This window comes from Eleutherodactylus coqui, chromosome 10, assembly GCF_035609145.1.
Source record: "Eleutherodactylus coqui strain aEleCoq1 chromosome 10, aEleCoq1.hap1, whole genome shotgun sequence".
Classification (NCBI taxonomy): domain Eukaryota; kingdom Metazoa; phylum Chordata; class Amphibia; order Anura; family Eleutherodactylidae; genus Eleutherodactylus; species Eleutherodactylus coqui.
In genome coordinates this window covers 112292367-112310948 of record NC_089846.1, presented here as the reverse complement: position 1 = coordinate 112310948, position 18582 = coordinate 112292367, and the positions used below count along the sequence as shown (strand labels likewise).

The 18582-nt window shown below is 42.8% G+C and overlaps 1 protein-coding gene across 1 annotated transcript in view; it reads left to right on the top strand.

Annotated features, from left to right (window-relative positions):
- Nucleotides 1-18582, top strand: part of GUCY2F (guanylate cyclase 2F, retinal) — a 76682-nt gene that overhangs the window by 19605 nt on the left and 38495 nt on the right. Inside the window, exons 6-10 of the mRNA XM_066582111.1 lie at nt 8551-8635; nt 12361-12457; nt 15309-15449; nt 16692-16772; nt 16864-17040. Coding sequence (XP_066438208.1) covers nt 8551-8635; nt 12361-12457; nt 15309-15449; nt 16692-16772; nt 16864-17040 — 581 coding nt within the window. The remainder of the gene's footprint in view (nt 1-8550; nt 8636-12360; nt 12458-15308; nt 15450-16691; nt 16773-16863; nt 17041-18582) is intronic.

Sequence of the window (18582 nt, the reverse complement as noted above, 5' to 3'; positions counted from 1 at the left end):
TCAGATACCCAACTGGTCATCCAAGCGATGATCACTCCTATGTAAAAGCACAGAAACGATCATTGCTGAGTGAATAGAGGCAGAGTGGGCCAGGGATTTTTCCAACTAGCCCGCCTCCATTCACAGTAAGCAGGAAGTTGTTTATAAATGGGCCAATTGGTCGTTCAGGTTTTTAGGCATGCATAAACTGAACGGTGAACGAATTATCGTTCGGGAATTCAGTTGAGGCATATTTTTACACTGAATGACAATAGTTCAGATTTAAGCTGATCACGGCAATCTGAACGATTTTTCGGCCCATGTAAAAGGGACCTAAGATATTTCATAGATATCTGCAAAATAGGATACATGCATTGAATGAGGATTGAAAGGTGATCAGATATACTTAAAGGGGTTGTCTGAGTTGCAGGTTTTCACTAAAACCCTATTCCCCATGCAGTAAAATAACTAACCAGCATATATGCTCCCACTATGTCCTCCCGGCTCCCACTATGTCCTCCCGGCTCCCACTATGTCCTCCTGGCTCCCACTATGTCCTCCTGGCTCCCACTATGTCCTCCCAGCTCCCACTATGTCCCAAGCCACTACTCCAGGTCTCGCCTCTCACGTCACGTTTACAGGCTACCCCAGCCTAATTATGGGACATGACATGTGCTGTAGCCAATGTACAGCATGGAAAATGGAGTTTAAGTAAAAATCTACAACTTTAACAACTCCCTTAAAACTGACTATGTTTGTTGTAAATTGATTATAACTCACCCCTTAATTTATCCAAACAAGATGGAAACTATAAAAAAAACTGTTGCACTAAAAGAATGAATTCTGCTCTATTTTGACTCAGAACTCTATAGCGGCATTAACCCCTTCCCGACGTGCACCCTACATGTACGGCGCACGTCAGGTGTCTGTATACGTAGCGGGATCAGGAGCCGAACCTGCTACATACACAGTGGGTGTCAGCCATCTTTGACAGCTGACAGCCACCAACAACAACACTGATCAGCGGTCACGTCAGATTAGGCTTTAATTTCCACTGACAGTGGCATTTAAATGCCCCATTTGAAGTTTGGGGGCCCTGAACGGCCCCTCGCAATGCGATTGGGGGTGCCGTTCGGCTGTCATTGCATCCTAAGACCTTCTGAAAGTGCGTAGGGCTGTCATGAGCTCTAGATCAGTGTTTCCCAAACCCTGGTCCTCACAATGTCCCCAGCAGGTCATGTTTCCAGGAAATCCTCAGTAATTGTAATTATTGCCAGACATTGCCCCAGATATTTATTTATGGGACTTTTCACACCTGCGGAATATTTCTGCAAGATGCACCTAACTGGCATGAAGAGTTCTTGTCTGATTTGTTATTACTGTGCTTTAATGTAGCGGGCAGAAAAATCCGTCAGCTTAACATTATTGTGTTGCAGTGGAAGGTACAGTACTTTCATTGCGTTGCATATACAGAAGCGTACAGCACGTGCCGTAAAACATTTGTCACAGCTTAGTACAAGTGTAATGCATACGCATAAAATATCTCTGACTTCTGGCTGAGCATACTTCTGTAGTTTAATAAGAAGAAGGGCATAAATGGCTGGCAGACGTCACTGGCACTGCCTATCTTCCAGGGAAACAAAGTATCGGGCATGTTAAACACCTATATGTCTGATCCTTGTGTTTCCCAACAGCAGGCATTGGAGGATAGTCAGGCAGGAACATACATGTCAATTTGTGGACATTTATCAAATGTGTATGGCTTGCTTAACCCTTTCCAATCCAACTTGTATCCTGGGTTTCCTGGGGGGCTTACTCTTTTTCTGCCGTTATACAACGGCGCTATATGCTGGCTAAAGCCAGTACTGCATGAGGTGACACGTTGGATAGGCTCCAGCAGCAGAGAGGCTGGCAATATACAGTAAGAGAACCCTGATGAATGTCTTCCAACATCAGACCTGTACAGCCTTAAATCCTAGTGTCTTCAGAGGTCAGACAGTGGATTGGAAAGGGTTAATGCTTCAAAAACTAATGATATTCCTTAGAATGAGTTGTTCTTTACCTAATCATAACTGCAGTTAGCTGTTAAAGTGTACCTGAGTTTTCAATATGTTTTCTAAAATATCTCAGGTTCTCCTTACCCTCTTATTTGCTGCTGCTTGCACCCCGTTTAATGTCTGTAAGTTCTGATTTTTATATGGTTTTTCTATTTTTCTGCTGTTTGCAATCCACTTTCAGGGAGGGGGTGTTTAGCAAGCCTGGTATTATGCCAGCAGTTCACTATCCTGCAGTTCCTTGCCTTTACTTTCCATGCTGTATTGCACTGTCTCTGGTCCAATCAGCAGGAAGGTCGTATCTGAATGCCCAGCCCTCTGCTTTCCCAGGAAGATTCAGGCATTTAGAGATATTTTGGCCAAATGGTTATTAAACACACAGACACACATGGTAACAGCAGGAGAGGCAGAGGCAGAGAGTGCACTAGAGCCATCTGTGAAAATAGCTCCCCCCTGTTGCTATGGAAAGTCCATGTGTCCTTGTTACTAAGGAAGCTGTGTACCTAACAACAGAGAATGGATTGCAGAGAAGCTGGAAGGGAGACCCCTTGTGCACCCATTTCAAACGTAATTTACAGCGGTAAAGCAACAAACTTTTAATCCAAGTATATTACAGAAATGATAAGACTAACTCAAGCTATTAGATGAGCAGATGTCCGAAAAGTTAGTGCCTCTTTATTAATATTATATTACCGCGTTTCCCTGAAAATAGGTTCTACCCTGATAGTAAGACTTATCGGGTTTTCGGGGGAGGTTTGAGATATAAGGCCTCCCCGAAAATAGGACCTAGCCGAGGTGCCCCCTACCCCCAAAAATCAATACTCACCTGGTCCGCGACGTCCCGATGGTCTCCGGCTGCGTCTTCCCCGTCTGCCTGCTCAGCTTCTGCTGGTGACTGGGCTTTGAATACCCCACCTCCAGCAAAGCGAGCGCTGTGATTGGTTAATCTCAGCACCATCTGCCAATCACAGCCGGCGCTTGATGAGCCAATCACAGCCATTCAGTGGATGACATCACTGAATGGCTGTGATTGGTTAATGGAGCGCTGGCTGTGATTGGCTGCTGGCACTATGATTAGCCAATCACAGCGCTTGCTTTGCTGGAGGCATGGTATTCATAGCCCCATCGCCAGAAAGAAGTTGAGCAGGCAGACGGGAAGGACACTTGCCGAAGCGCCGCCTGAGACCATCGGGACGCCGCGGACCAAGTAAGTATAAGCCCCCCTCCCGAAAATAAGACACTGCGCCCTTTTTGGGGCAAAAATAATATAAGACAGTGTCTTATTTTTGGGTAAACACGGTATTACCTTTTGAACCGTTGCCCATTGCTGTCATTGCAATTAGAAATTGTGATGGTGCACAAAACTCGCATGACTTTTATAGCCTATGTAAATGCACCGTAATACTTAAGTACTGCTGCTGAATTTTTCAGTTTCAATGTACGACTTTTATTTTATTATTACGTTGTACTGCATATCTTATAATTTGTGTGCAGTATCCAATATTACAAATTAGTTATTTGTACTAATCTGTGCAGAATGTGTATCTGGGAGTCAGGCAGTTAATATTTCCCAGAACCTATTATTTTCATGTATTCTCACCTGAATCATACAGTCATTCTAGAGTAAAGGAGTGATGGATCAAACTGAAGAATACTATCACTGAGCTGATTCTCTAAGACGTGGATTGATTTAATGCGTATTCACTTACGAAGGAGCATTGTGTGCTTGTAACTAGATGAGGGTAGCATGTAATGTTCAGTCATTTTCCTGTCAATCATCTTAGAACATTTTAGTTTGTAACATAACTGCGTATCAACTGAGGAATGTATCATGTTGTATAAAACGTATCAAGTCCCTATAAAAGTTCTACTAGTTTAAATGAAAGTGCAAAGTTATATCCATAAAGTATAATGTCATTTTTCTAGAATGGATTTTTCTTTCCTATTGTACATTAACTCACCCTTGGTATCACTTATATTATCTATACACGAACTAAAGCGCTCTTACTATCACTTGAATGGGACTAAGATTGTCATTCTAGCGCAATTCACAATGCATGGAGTTGTGCTAGTCAGGGGGCTCAGCAGCTCCAGCAAACAACTGATTGGCTGGGGTGCCACCCAACTGATCGGCTGGGGTGCAACCCAACTGATTGGCTGGGGTGCCACCCAACTGATTGGCTGGGGTGCCACCCAACTGATTGGCTTGGGTGCAACCCAACTGATCGGCTGGGGTGCCACCCAACTGATCGGCTGGGGTGCAACCCAACTGATCGGCTGGGGTGCCACTCAACTGATTGGCTGGGGTGCAACCCAACTGATTGGCTGGGGTGTCACCCAACTGATCGGCTGGGGTGCCAGCTGTTGGACCTCCAATGAACTGATATTGAAGGTCTATCTTCCAATATAATAGGTTATCAATATTATAGTGCCGGAAAAAAACCTTAATTCATAAGCGATAGCAATTTGTGATGTGCATTAGTAAACCTGCATTTCAGATTGAGCTTTTTTAAATGTTTTTTTGGCCCTTCTATGCACACACCTTTAATAAATCATGTACTTGCATTAGTTTTACTTAAACAAGTAATTTATATAGCAAATGTCATCAGTAGAGTAGGTCCTGTCCCCATTGGGGCTCACAATCTATACTTGCCCACTAGAATGTTTTTGAGTGTCGGAGGAAACCCACACAAGTGACTGCCATGCAGATGTTACTGTTGGTCAGATATGGACTCAGGACCCCGGCACTACAAAGCAACAGTGCTAACCACTGAGTCACCATCAGTCAGAAGAGAAGCCAGAAGTCAGCAACGAGAGGTCTTGGTTTGCAGTAAACCAATCACAGCCATTGCATTGGTTAATCCAGCGCTGCATTGATTGGCTGAGTAGCAGTCAAAGAACCAATCACAGCCATCGCTTCCTGGAGGCGGGAATCTTGTAACCAGGAAGTGATGTTGTATGAGCGGCCGAGGACTGCGGGAAGCGTGTTGGAGCTGTGGAGAGCAACGGGAGGTACCTGGTCCCAGCCTGCTAGATAAGTATAGTAAGACCTCCCCAGAAAATAAGACCTAGTGCCTCTTTTGGGGCAAAAATTAATATAAGACAGAGTCTTATTTGGGGGGAAACACGGTAACTAGGCGTCATCAAGGAAAAGAATGGGGTTATAAGATATACATGAGGTCTTAATAGAAGTTTCCTGTTGAAACATATGGAAGCTCATGACAAACAAACACTAGAATGCATTTATAATGGGGTCTGTCAATTGTTATATTCCTATAGGTACAGCTTGTCTAACCAGCTTCTTTCTGTTCTTCCATCTCAGCAGGGACGTCTCACAGAAAGTACTAAATGTAATGACTTACAAAGAACACTATAATCAGGGTGTAAAGGCACACAGCATAATATTAGAACGTTCCCCAAATTTATTCCTGAATTGCTTTGACTGAGGTGACAAAACATAGCTTAAATTGGCATCGTTATTTGCAATATTTGTCATAGGCAAATTAGGCAGTAAAGTCAAAACTATATCACTAACTATTAAAAGTAACAGTAAAAGTCATATCTTTAAGAGGAGTTTTCCATTTCAACTTCCATTGTAACTTCGGTGCCTTTGTTCTAAGGAAGCCTGTTTTTTGTACAGCTTGACATTCGGGATTCTGTGAAGTCTTTGCAACAAATACTCTGGAAACTGTAGAACTACAAATGTAGCAGAGCTGAATTAGCCAATGCTTAGAGCTGAGTTTATACACAGGATAGGAATTAATAATAGATCAATAGGGTCTGCCACACAGGACCCCCACCGATCAACTGTGTACTTTTCCACTGGGCTGATTTCTGCAGGAGGTGAACAGCTCTGTTTTCATTGCAGTGGTCAGGCTTGGTATTATGGGCAAAGTTCTCTTTGAAGTGAATGGAAATGTTGCCTGTAATACCAAGTCTGGCCACTGCAGTGAGAATGGAGCTGTCTGCTTCCTGTAGAAATTAGTTCAGTGCATGAGCACACTGGTTTGGTAAACAGCTTATCAGTGGGATCCATCAATAGTTTACAACCGGACAACTCCTTTAAGGAAATTACTGCACTTTATATATGGCTTTGAGCTTGTGTGTCCTGGTTCAGATTGGTATAGGATGTGTGCATATACAATTCAGTTGTGACAATATAAATATAAGGTAACAGCAGGAAGTCAAGTGAATTCAAGGAAGTAAACCTTCATCTAAACTCCTGCAGTACTCATGGATGAGTTTTGTTGACAGGGTCAACTTTGGGGTTCTTTCACACATGACATAAATGTTGTAGAAGGTGAGGTTCAGGAGCAACAGAATGTATCATCCAACAACTGGCTACTGATCTAGTATACTAAAGTTTGCTCACCACGAAATAGATTTTCCTGTATCTTAGGAAATTTGGCCTGTTAGTAGAAAAAGCTGTTAGTAAAAGCAGCATTGAGGACATTATACAGCTGTAAACCCAGCACTGGAGGAGTTAAAGCATTTACTGGAGCCATTAGCAGCATATGTGTATATGTATCTGCCTCTGTCTCGCATCTTTGATGCGTTCAAAAATTTGTGTGCCCTAGGCGGGCGTCACGGCGGGAAAAATGCTGCTAGCATCGTTTATCCGCTCAAAAGCGCTCGGCCACACGGCCGTTTTCTGCTATCCCATCCTGCTTCTCTGACAGCTGTGGCAGAGGATTTCTTCATCTCCGCGGGGAGTCCCATTGTCACTGGACACTGTGACAATGCTGTCACAGTGTCCAGTGACAATGGGACTCCCCGCGGAGATGAAGAAATCCTCTGCCACAGCTGTCACAGATGTGGCAGAGAAGCGTGATGTTCTCCCATTGAATTCAATGGAGCCGGCAATACAGCCAGCTCCATTGAAATCAATGGGATTCTGGCAAGCACTGCAGTGATTTTCTGGGAAAGGCTTCAAATATAAGCCCTTCCCTGAAAATCAATCTAAAAAAAAAATCTATACTCACCTCTCTGCAGCTGCCGGGGCTCAGCTGCGTCCAGCCGGTTCTTCTCCTGCACTGCTTTGAGTAGTATTCAGCAGGTGGGGATTTAAAATCCCCGCCTGCTGAATGGGCTGCCTCTGATTGGCTGAGCACTGTGACCAATCAGAGGCAGCGCTCAGCTATTGAATGACAGGTGAGCGCTGCCTCTGATTGGTCCCATCACTCAGCCAATCAGAGGCAGCACTCACCTATTCATGAATTTGCCGCAGTTACATGCATTCTATGAACCGGTGTCCTATAAATTTTCTCCTCAGGCTTTTTTCCGCATGTAAAATTCGCACATGTGACCGCTGCCATTAAAAAGCATTGGTTCTATCTAGTGCGAATTTTTTGACGTGCGGAAAAACGCATGTTAAAAATACCCGTGTGACTGAGCCCTAAGTGAGGAAAATGCCTTATTTATTTAATTAACTATTTTTTTTACTGAATGGTAGGGAATATAGGAAAAGAAGATCTATCAATGTACTGTACTGATGTAATGTACTAATAAAAGAAGAAAGTAATTTGTGGGTCCACTGATGAAAAAAACTTTTTAAAGCTCCAATATTTGATACTAAATTGGATGACCTTGGACAAACTAGCTGCATGGACATGGGGTGCAGAATATTACTCAATATCTACTTCCTGCAATCTCATTTAGACCTTTTCCCATAAACTTGATGCCTGCAAGGGACACCAATTTGGTGAATACTTTCTCCAAGACATTCTTTCTACTTAGCACCTCTACCTAGGTTGTTGGCTTCCCACAATGATTAAAGGAGATGTCCCGCGCCGAAACGGGTTTTTTTTTTTTTAAACCCCCCCCCCGTTCGGCGCGAGACAACCCCGATGCAGGGGTTAAAAAAACCACCCGCACAGCGCTTACCTGAATCCCGGCGGTCCGGCGTCTTCATACTCACCTGCTGAAGATGGCCGCCGGGATCCTCTGTCTTCATGGACCGCAGGGCTTCTGTGCGGTCCATTGCCGATTCCAGCCTCCTGATTGGCTGGAATCGGCACGTGACGGGGCGGAGCTACACGGAGCTACACGGAGCCCCATAGAGAAGAGGAGAAGACCCGGACTGCGCAAGCGCGGCTAATTTGGCCATCGGAGGGCGAAAATTAGTCGGCACCATGGAGACGAGGACGCCAGCAACGGAGCAGGTAAGTATAAAACTTTTTATAACTTCTGTATGGCTCATAATTAATGCACAATGTACATTACAAAGTGCATTATTATGGCCATACAGAAGTGTATAGACCCACTTGCTGCCTCGGGACATCTCCTTTAATGACCATTGTTAATTTGTGTACAGAAAGACTAAAGTAACACTTTATGAAGCTTCTATTTCGTACTTAATAAAGTCTACTGCATTTCAGTAGACTTTATTAAGTGTGTGTGTGTGTGTATATATATATATACATTATATGCATGTATGTACCCAGAGAGAATGGACTAATCATTAGATTCAGCACCCCAAGATTACATATAACTACCTGTTTTCTTTTTCTTTCTTTAGGTATCGATCCCGCCTTTGCTTTAATGGTGTTTATTTCCATAGTTGTTGCCATCGTCTCCATAAATGGACTTGCTTACATTATAAGGTATTTATTTAGCCTAAGTACATCATTTTAAGACTATTTTGACCACTGTGTACTGTATACTCTGTGAAAATATTACAAATCAAGGAAAGATAATTACAAATCTGGGCAAATGAGAGACATTCGTAAACCTTTATTACACCAAATATTGGAGCAAACCACTACGCCCCGATAAAACATTTACCGGCTTCAAAATGAGCCCTTTTGTTGTATATTTATTACGCATCATTTCTATCATTTAAATAAAGTGTCATATTAGACAAAGAGAACTTGAGTGATGCCATAGTAAGTCTTTGAAGATTGAACTCAATAGATAATCTGTGGTTGGACCTGAAAGTTGTAATTTTTGCATAAAAACTTGGCAATATGTCTGAATTAGGAGAGTTCTTTTAAGAAGAGTGAGGTCAGATTCTTCCATAGTGATACATTACCAAAGGAGGTGCGACCAACTTTTACATATTGTACCTTCAGGTGCCCATACACCTTCAACTATCAGCTGAACACTTGTTTGGCTGACAATTATTTCTCCCGCCTCCACCATGTACATGAATGCTCAGTTCGGATGATCGTTGATGTGTTTTCAATGGGCATAGGGAAGTAAAGGCCCATTTAGACACAATGATTATCGCTCAAAAGATGTCGCTCAAGCGACTTTTGAGCAATAGTCGTTGTGTTATTTATAGTGCAAGATGAGCGATCACTTTCGCTGCCAGCGGAGGATGCAGAAGACAAGTGGGGTGTCCCCGCTTGTCTTCTGCATCCAGCTGTTCCCCGCTCCGAGCGCCCGGCTGCTAAACGAGTACAGCCGAGTGCTCCGAGCGGAGGATGCAGAAGACAAGCGGGGTGTGCCCGCTTGTCTTCTGCATACAGATGTTTCCCCACTCTAAGCGCCGGCTATTATGTCATAGAGTAGAGCGCTCCCAGCAGAGGATGCAGAATACAAGTGGGGTGTCCCCGCTTGTCTTCTGCATCCAGATGTTTTCTGCAGGGAGCGTCCGGCTGTTATACAGCCGAGTGCTCCGTGCCGGGTATGGAGAACAGAGATGGACCGCTCTGTTCTTCATACCCAGCTGTCATCAGGGAGCGGGATACAGCTGCAACAATAGTATCAGAGTATCCCGCTGTGAATCCCTGATAAGGCTCATGGTCATCTTTCAGCACACTGAAAGACAACGATGAGCGATGTCAGTGCAGTTACACACAACGATTATCGCTCAAAAGACGGCTTTTGAGCAAATTTTGAGCGATAATCGTTGTGTCTAAATGGTCCTTTGGTCGCTGCCAGGCAGCTCTGGCAATGGCTTATCTTGAGGGGGAACAAAAGAATCGGACATTGAAATTCAATGTGTTTGATACTTTCTTTCCAGACATTATTTGTCAGGGGAGAGAAAGAAGACCTCCATAAACATTTCATAGTGGTTTGATACCATTGGAATTGTGAAGTTTCGATGACTGTTCCCTAATGTGGAAAAGCTGGCTTTGTAAAGGTCCATTTACACACACAGATATCTTTCAAAAGATTGAAAGATCAGTGATCATTTTGCATAAAAGTACTAATAGGCATTAATTGCTATTAGCACTTATCAGATTCATTTGCATGCAAATGAGCTTCTGGGAGCTGTTACAGAACTCAGCAGGAGGTCTGAGCTTTGTAATTATCTGTATTGTTCAGCCTCAGGCTGAAATGTCGGGCCTCAAGCTGTGAGGAATCTATTCTGAGTGCAGGAGTTTCCATAGACTCCTGCTCCCTTAGGAGTCAATGGAAACTCCTGCACAGCGCGCACCAAAGATAGCCAATGTTCTATCTTTGTTAGGTACATGCTGTTTTGTGCTGCTACATTCTCTCATGTGAGCGCTTTTATAGGAACCCATTGTTTTTTTTTAGAAGCGCTCATTTTGCACACCCAAAACCAACGGTCGTCTCACCGAGCCTTTATAGAGAAATCCCTGATGCGTCCACTGGCACCAGTGTACACTTTTTGAAATCTGTGTGCATGGGTGTTAGTTTTAATTCACATTTCAATGCAGCATAACTGGTGCATGCACACCAATGCGTGCCATGGATGAATAGACACACAATGGATCCACACAATGTGGCATGTCAGATTATTAGTTCTTCTAAACTATAAAGCGGTAGATTCAAAAATGCTGTGAGAATAAGTAATCACATTTATGGACCTTTTCTGCTGTGTTGAACATTGCTATGCAACATTACCTTACAAAATGTTCACTTCTTGAATATTCGGCATCAATATTATTATACAAGTGGTCCCTCAAGTTACCATATTGATTGATTCAAAGGTGACAACTGTAAATTCAAAATACTGTAACCTGATAACATAACTGTATGGAAAGACTGTAATTGGTTCCATATCCCCAAAATGTTAACCCAAAATAATACAAAATGAAGATAAAGGAAAAATAAGCAGATAACTAATATAGATAAAGCAAGTCCCTACACATAGAAGTCAGAAAGAGTTGCTGCGATCACAGCAGGCCTATTTACACGCAAAGATAATCTTTCAAACGATTGAAAGATTGAAAGTTTTAGCGATCTTTTTTCATAAAGTGTTAATAGACACTAATGTCCATTAACACTTTATCATCTTTTTTGCATGTAAATGGGCCTCCAGGAGCTGTTTGCAGAGCCCAGCTTGTGAATAATCACATGTCCTGCTGTGCAAAAAGCTGCATTGTTCTTATCGGAGCTGTCGGCAGAATACAATGTAATCTCCTGGCTCCCGTGGAGAAAACAGCATGTGGTCTGTTGACAGATACTTTATCTCTCTGCAGCTGAACGATGGATTTTAAGTTCACCTTAAAATCATCGTTCAGACGAAAAGTGCACGATGGCCGTATTTGCATGTAACGATTATTGCTCATTTTCTGGAGTTTGAACGCATTTTGAATGATAATCGTTACATGTAAATGGGCCTCAACTTTCAGAGCTGAGGACAGGAACCTCTTTAGAGTCATGTAAAGTACACACAATGCACCAAAAAAATAAAACAGAGCCGCCCTTACCTCGTATTAGAGATGAGCGAGCATACTCGCTAAGGACAGTTGCTCGTATCTCCCCGCTCGGAAGAAAAGGTTCGGCTGCCGGCGCGGGTGACAGGTGAGTTGCGGCCAGGAGCAGGGGGGAGTGGGAGGGAGAGAGAGATCCCCCCTCCGTTGCTCCCTGCTCTCCCCCGCAGCTCCCCGCCCGCCGCCGACAGCCGAATCTTTGCTCCCGAGCGGGCAGGTACTCGCTAAGGGCAATGCTCGATCAAGCAATTGCCCTTAGTGAGTATGCTCGCTCATCTCTACCTTGTATCTAAAGCAGCCGCTCATCCTTGCACCAGGAAAGTGCAGTACAGGGCATATAGTACCGCACTGTACTGTATAGAGGCAATACTAGACCACCAATCATGGCATTTACTTCACTAATATAGGAGTTTTGCCAGTTAAATGCTCATTTTGATTAGCTTGATCTTCCAGTCAATCACACGGTGTCAACATCTATATCACAGATCGGCAGCATTGGTGACATGAATACTGAATGTGGTTTCACGTTAACAAGCCCCAGAATATATTGTAACATAAAGCCTTTGTGATTTCAGACCATTGTATTATAATACTCTAATATAAATAATGTGAATGCAATTAACTGTGATTTTAACATTTCCTCCATGATAACATTCTAATGTACAATATAATCCAGCAACTTGTGTGTTAATATTTTTCAGGCGTCGAATTAATAAAATTAAATTAGTCAGAGGGCCAAATAAAATTCTGCTGACACTGGATGATGTCACTTTCATAAATCCACAAATGAGCATGAAGGTATGTAAAAGGTATTCCATTAGAGTACTGAAATATCCATGCATTTATACATAAGTGATGAGATTGTACTATATGTAAATGCTGACTCATCTCTCAATTGGGTATCTTTAGCCCCAATGTACACTGATAGATGATCGCTCAAATATTGCTCAAATGACAGTTTGAGTGATCATCTTTGCATAGTCTATAGTAGCTAAGTAGCTACTAAAGAGCTATGCAGGTGGAGCAAGACACCACGGATATTGGTCGGTGAACAATACAGCTGTTTTGCATAAGCTGTTTAAACTCCGCGCTGTGAACTACCAGCGGGACACGAGCTGAAAGAATCTTATCAGCGCTGCCGACTGTGATAACAGCCTGTACTGCTGATAAGAGTTCATCGCTCAATTCTAGAAAACTAGAATTGAGAGAGGAATGAATCGTGCATGAAAACTGCACGATGTCCGTGCATTTAGACGCAACGGTTATCGCTCAAAAGATGGCTTTGAGCAAATTTTCAGCAACAATCGTTGTGTCTAAATGGGCCTTTTAAAGCTATTTATACCTTTGACAATGAAAAAAATATTATTACATAAGCTCTAGGTTACATTCATAGGTGAACGACTGCCTGCTAATCCGTTGACCAGTTTTTACGCATGCAGGAACTGAACGACGAACAAATTTAGCGTTTGTCATTCAGTCATGCATGCATTTACACTGAATGATAATCATTCCAATTCTCGCTGATCGCCGGGAATCCGAACCATTTTTCGGCCCGTGTAAAAAGACCCCAACTAACAGCACTATTGTATTGCTGGTGGGCTAGATAAAGTAGAGATACATTGACAACACTTGGATTTTTCATAAGGAAGTGCTCATGAAGAAGATTACCCAGAGATCAGCAGTAGAAGAAATCAGAGGACTCTCCAATAGATCCGTTGCTAAAAGGGGTTGCCTGGTTTATGGACAACATTCCCCCTCAGGGGCGTAACTATAGAGGATGCAGGGGATGCGGTTGCACCCGGGCCCAGGAGCCTTAGGGGGCCCATAAGGCCTCTCTTCTCCATATAGGGAGCCCAGTACTATTAATAAAGCATTATAGTTGGGGGCCCTGTTACAGGTTTTGCATCGGGGCCCGGGAGCTTCAAGTTACGCCTCTGTTCCCCCTATACTATCAACTGTGTTAAAATAACAAAAGTATCATTACTTTCTCTTCCTCTGCTGCCACGATCCGACGCTGCAGCCCCACTGTGGTCCCGGTGTTTGTTGGATCGCTGGATTGTTGCGGCAGAGAAGGGTGAAATACTGATACTTTTGTTATTTTAGCGCAGTTGGTGCTTTTTCGATAACAGATTAGTTTCAGCTTTCTCCAGCAATTCCTTGTGGGAGGGTAACCCGCCAGCACCTCCAGGTCCTGGTTCGCTGTGTATAAATGGTAGCGGCACTTGGCTCCTGTCCTTACCCGGGTGATGGTCCAGAGAGTCGTCAAAGAGATTTATGCCCACTGATCTTCAGAGGGTATATAATAAGCAAAAATCCAAATACAGGAAAAAAACAGAAAGATCTCCGCGCTCAATGGACCGGGAAAAAAGTTGGTCGCAACAGTTGGACGATTGCAACTGCCTGCAAGTGATTGACCTGTATAGTTAATAAAATATGGAACATTAAATCGTCCAACTATTGCAACCAACTTTTTTCCCGATCCATCAAGATCTTTTCTTTTTTTCCCTGTATTTGGATTTGTCTATTACCAAATGTGACAACTTGAGTAAGGTCCGGAATGACCAAAACACCCTGAATGACTATAATGTCGAACTTCCAATTATTTACTCTTACATATCTTTGTAAATACAGTAAGCAGCAAGTCTTTTAGAGAGTGCTGTGATTTCTTCTACTAGTGGTGGCCTAGATAAAGCAGTATGGCAACATTATTACATACTTTACTATATCTTACTATACTATGGTCACTGGGAGAGGGGGCTGCACAACATTACTTCTGGGAGACTAAAATAATCTATAAAATTTCTCCATCAATCGACTTTCAGCTGCCATTAGAGGGGTTATACCAAGATTACAAGCAAGTTATTTAGGGTAGGGATAACTTGCTGTTCATGGGGTCTCTCCAATCTCGAGAACAGGGGTCCTATGCCCCCCTCTGCCCACTTCTTCCCCTACAGTGACATTAGAATGAATGGAGCACCAGCTCAGCATGAGTGGTCAGTGCTCTATTCATCTCATTGAGGCGGACGTAAATACTCAATATTCAATTGGACTGAGACCCCCACTGACGGCAGGGTGAGAGAATAACTTGAAATCTTGGTATAACCCCTTTAAACACAGTGACCCTGTGCTCCCGGTAACTCCCCTCTGTTGGGGAGTCTTGCAAGCCTATTTTTTATTGACAAGATTTAAGGGCTCCCATCACCAAAAATTGTAAAATTATGCACAAGACCAAACAAAAATAACCTTCCTTACATATGATATATTTAAGCAGCTCAGTCTTTAATACGTCTGAAGCAGCCTGCTTGTTCTTTAAGCCCAGAACTGCTGTCAGCAATATCATTTTGACACAATACCTGTTACAGAATGTGAGAACTCTATGTACTCACATGGTTTAGGGCAATTTCTTATTAGTCTTCAGCTTTAACATTTGGCCAAGAACATTTTTCAAAATGTCAATCAATCTCTCACATTGTATTGGCTCAGGTGTCGCTATGGGCTTTACTTACAAGATGAGTTTTTTTTCTTAGTCTGTTAGATGGTTTGCTGATATTCTTACTCTGTATTTATTCTTGGACTGTTTTATGTATTTTTATGTTGTCTGGATTGTTGTTGGCATCATCTAATTGCAGTATACGGCAATTTTTTTCAGAAAATGAGCAACGATGGAAGCCGCACCAGTGACAGCGGGCAGGTTACGGATAACAGAAGTATGAAGTCACCAATGAGGTCTGGCTCTACCAAGAGTCTCACTCCAGCTACCCACGAGAATTCCAATGTTGCAGTTTATGAGGTAGATTACACTTCAGAGTAACTCACTGCATAATGAACATTATGTATGTTTTCTCAGAAAACAACACATTTTCCATTGTGGAGATCAACATGTTTTGAAGCATCTGAGCGCTGTCTTCTCAGGATTCAGAAACCGTTAATTAAACTTTTGGGAGGTGAAACTTGTGAATTTGCCAATGGTATTATGGGTATTCCTGTGGCAGAAGTGGCAAGGGATGCTGAAAATATACTTTGTTTTATCTGCAAGTTCTGCTGTGAAGAGTACCAGTAACACTGATCTAATGGGTCACCACTAGAGATGAGTGAGCGTACTCATTAAGGCAAATTACTCGAGCACGGATCGGCATTTTCGAGTACATGCCTCCTCGTCAGAAAAGATTCGGGTGAGGGTTAGAGTAGAGCGAACATACTCTGCCGAGCTTGATGCTTGTTCCAGTATTAGCATACTCAATGGTGCTCGTTACTCGAACGAGCATCAAGCCGTGTTCGACCCTGTCCCAGTTTTCGGCTCCTCCCCGCTGTGATGTGCCTGTTTTGGCCCCTCCCTGCCTCAGCGCACGTCAATGGCAAATTTTTTGTCTGGCAAGCAGGGGGAAGAGAGAGAGAGAGACCTAGAAAAAAAAAAAGCTTGGCGTCCCCCATACAAAAATGCTCGAGTCTCCCATTGTAGTCAGTGGGGTTCGTTACTCAAGTAGAGCTCTTGAATTTTACGAAAAGCTCGACTCAAATAAAACGGACCCGAGCATTTGGGTGCTTGCTCATCTCTAGTGAGGGTGCCATATATATTATTCACATCACCTATTTATACCCAGGACTGTGACTGTAACAAGGGGCATTATCTACATCTAGAAGAAAGAAGGTTTCTACACTGACATAGAAGGGGGTTCTTTACTGTAAGAGCAGTGAGACTATGGAACTTTCTGCCGGAGTACGTGGTGATGGCAAACTCACTTAAAGAGTTCAAGAGGAGCCTGGATGCATTTCTCGAGTGCTACAATATTATATGTTATAATCATTAATAACTTCAAAAGGTTATTGATCCTGGGATTATTTCGATTGCCAGATTCTTTGCCGTACCCATGCTGAGTGTAGCTTCATGTATCCACAATATAAGACCTTTACACTTGAAAATGATTTTGCTCATAATATTTTGGTTTTCAGTATTTCACAAACTCAATATGCTGTTCTAAACTATTTTGTATGCAGCATTCATGCTATTGTATATGTTTTTATATCTTCTAAGGGTGATTGGGTATGGATGAAAAAATTCCCTTCTGGAGATTTTGGAGACCTGAAACCTGGAACAAGTGATGTTTTTGAAGTGGTATGATAATTCTTCGTAGCAGCATTTCTCCGTGTGTCTTACTATATATACTGCATGCTTATTTTACTGTTTGCTTTATCCTTATGGACAGATGAAGGATATGCGTCATGAAAATGTCAACCCATTCCTAGGTTTCTTCCATGATTGTGGGGTTTTTGCTATTGTCACAGAATTTTGTTCAAGGGGCAGTTTGCAAGATCTCCTTCGAAATGAGGATGTTAAACTTGACTGGATGTTTAAATCCTCTCTTCTACTGGATCTGATTAAGGTAAGAAAAACACCAAGATAAATGTGCAATAAATGTGAATTTAATGTCTTTAGGTTTATTTATGGTACACTTAATTACATGTTAACAGTCAATGGAGGGAATTTATCATCAGCCTTGGTGTGAAATGGTCAAAACTAGAGATGAGCGAGTATACTCGCTAAGGCACATTACTCGAGCGAGTAGTGCCTTAGCCGAGTATCTCCCCGCTCGTCTCTAAAGGTTCGGGGGCCGGCGCGGGTGACAGGTGAGTTGCAGCGGGGAGCGGGGGGAGAGAGGGAGAGATCTCCCCTCCGTTCCTCCCCGCTCTCCCCCGCCGCTCCCCGACGGCCCCCGAATCTTTAGAGACGAGCGGGGAGATACTCGGCTAAGGCACTACTCGCTCGAGTAATGTGCCTTAGCAAGTATACTCACTCATCTCTAGTCAAAACGTTCACGCATGCAGTATGTGTGTATATATATGCATGCCTCTTCGGATCCATTCCATTATGCCTTGATGAAGGACCCTGTGAGGTCCGAAAGCTCGCATTAACATCATGTATTTTTGTTAGCTATTAAAAGTTATCATATCTACAAGATTACTTGGTTTCTCTTACTGAGAGCAATCACACTTATATCAGCGATAGAATTACTGACTATTCTCTTCTCTTGACACATCTAAAAAGTAGCAAGAAAAGTTGATGGGTTTTAGTGGAATGGGTCTTAGCTCTTAGCCAATAACAGTCTGTAAAATGTTTTAGTTTAAAGCCAGAAAATGATGCAGGAAGCAGAGGACATCTATGCTTGATCATAGCAGGTATAGATTGCTTTTTGTAGCATTCAGACAGACCATAATATGCCTAAATTTGTTAATAGGCGTGTGCCTTTTAACCCTTTCCAATCCACTGTCTGACTTCTAAAGACATTATGATTTAAGGCTGTTCAGCTCTGATGTTGGAAGACGTCTGTCGGGGTTCTCTTACTGTATATTGCCAGCCTCTCTGCTGTCAGAGCCTATCCAATGTGTCACCTCATGCAGTACTGGCTTCAGCCAGCAGATAGCGCTGTTGTATAATGACAGAAAAAGAGTAAGCCCCCTAGGAAGACCAGGATACTAATTGGATTGGAAAGGGTTAATAGATTTTATACGTTATACTCTAATAAATTTCAATGTAAGACTGGCTTATGAAATATTAGTTTAAATAAATGTCCCTAAAGTTTTTATGTACTGCAACTGTTCCCTTTATTACCAAATGGTTCCATTCACCCATTACAAAATAGTCAGCACTGCCTTGAGGATTGATACAGGAGATGATTTGCAAGTTTTTCACATTATTTTTTCCAGAATTTGGGACTTTTGTATGCTATAAAACTGGGGCAACTAACTTGATAAGTTCTCCCCATGGAGGCAATGTCTGTTCAGTTAATACTCTCATTTAAAAGGGTTGTGTGGTCTTAACAAAGAAATGTTCAAAGGCTGGGCAGGGAAGTAAATTAAAAATACACTATACTTACCTGTTTTTGCCCCCCCCCCCCCCCCGGATCCTGTCAAGCTGCCCCATCCTC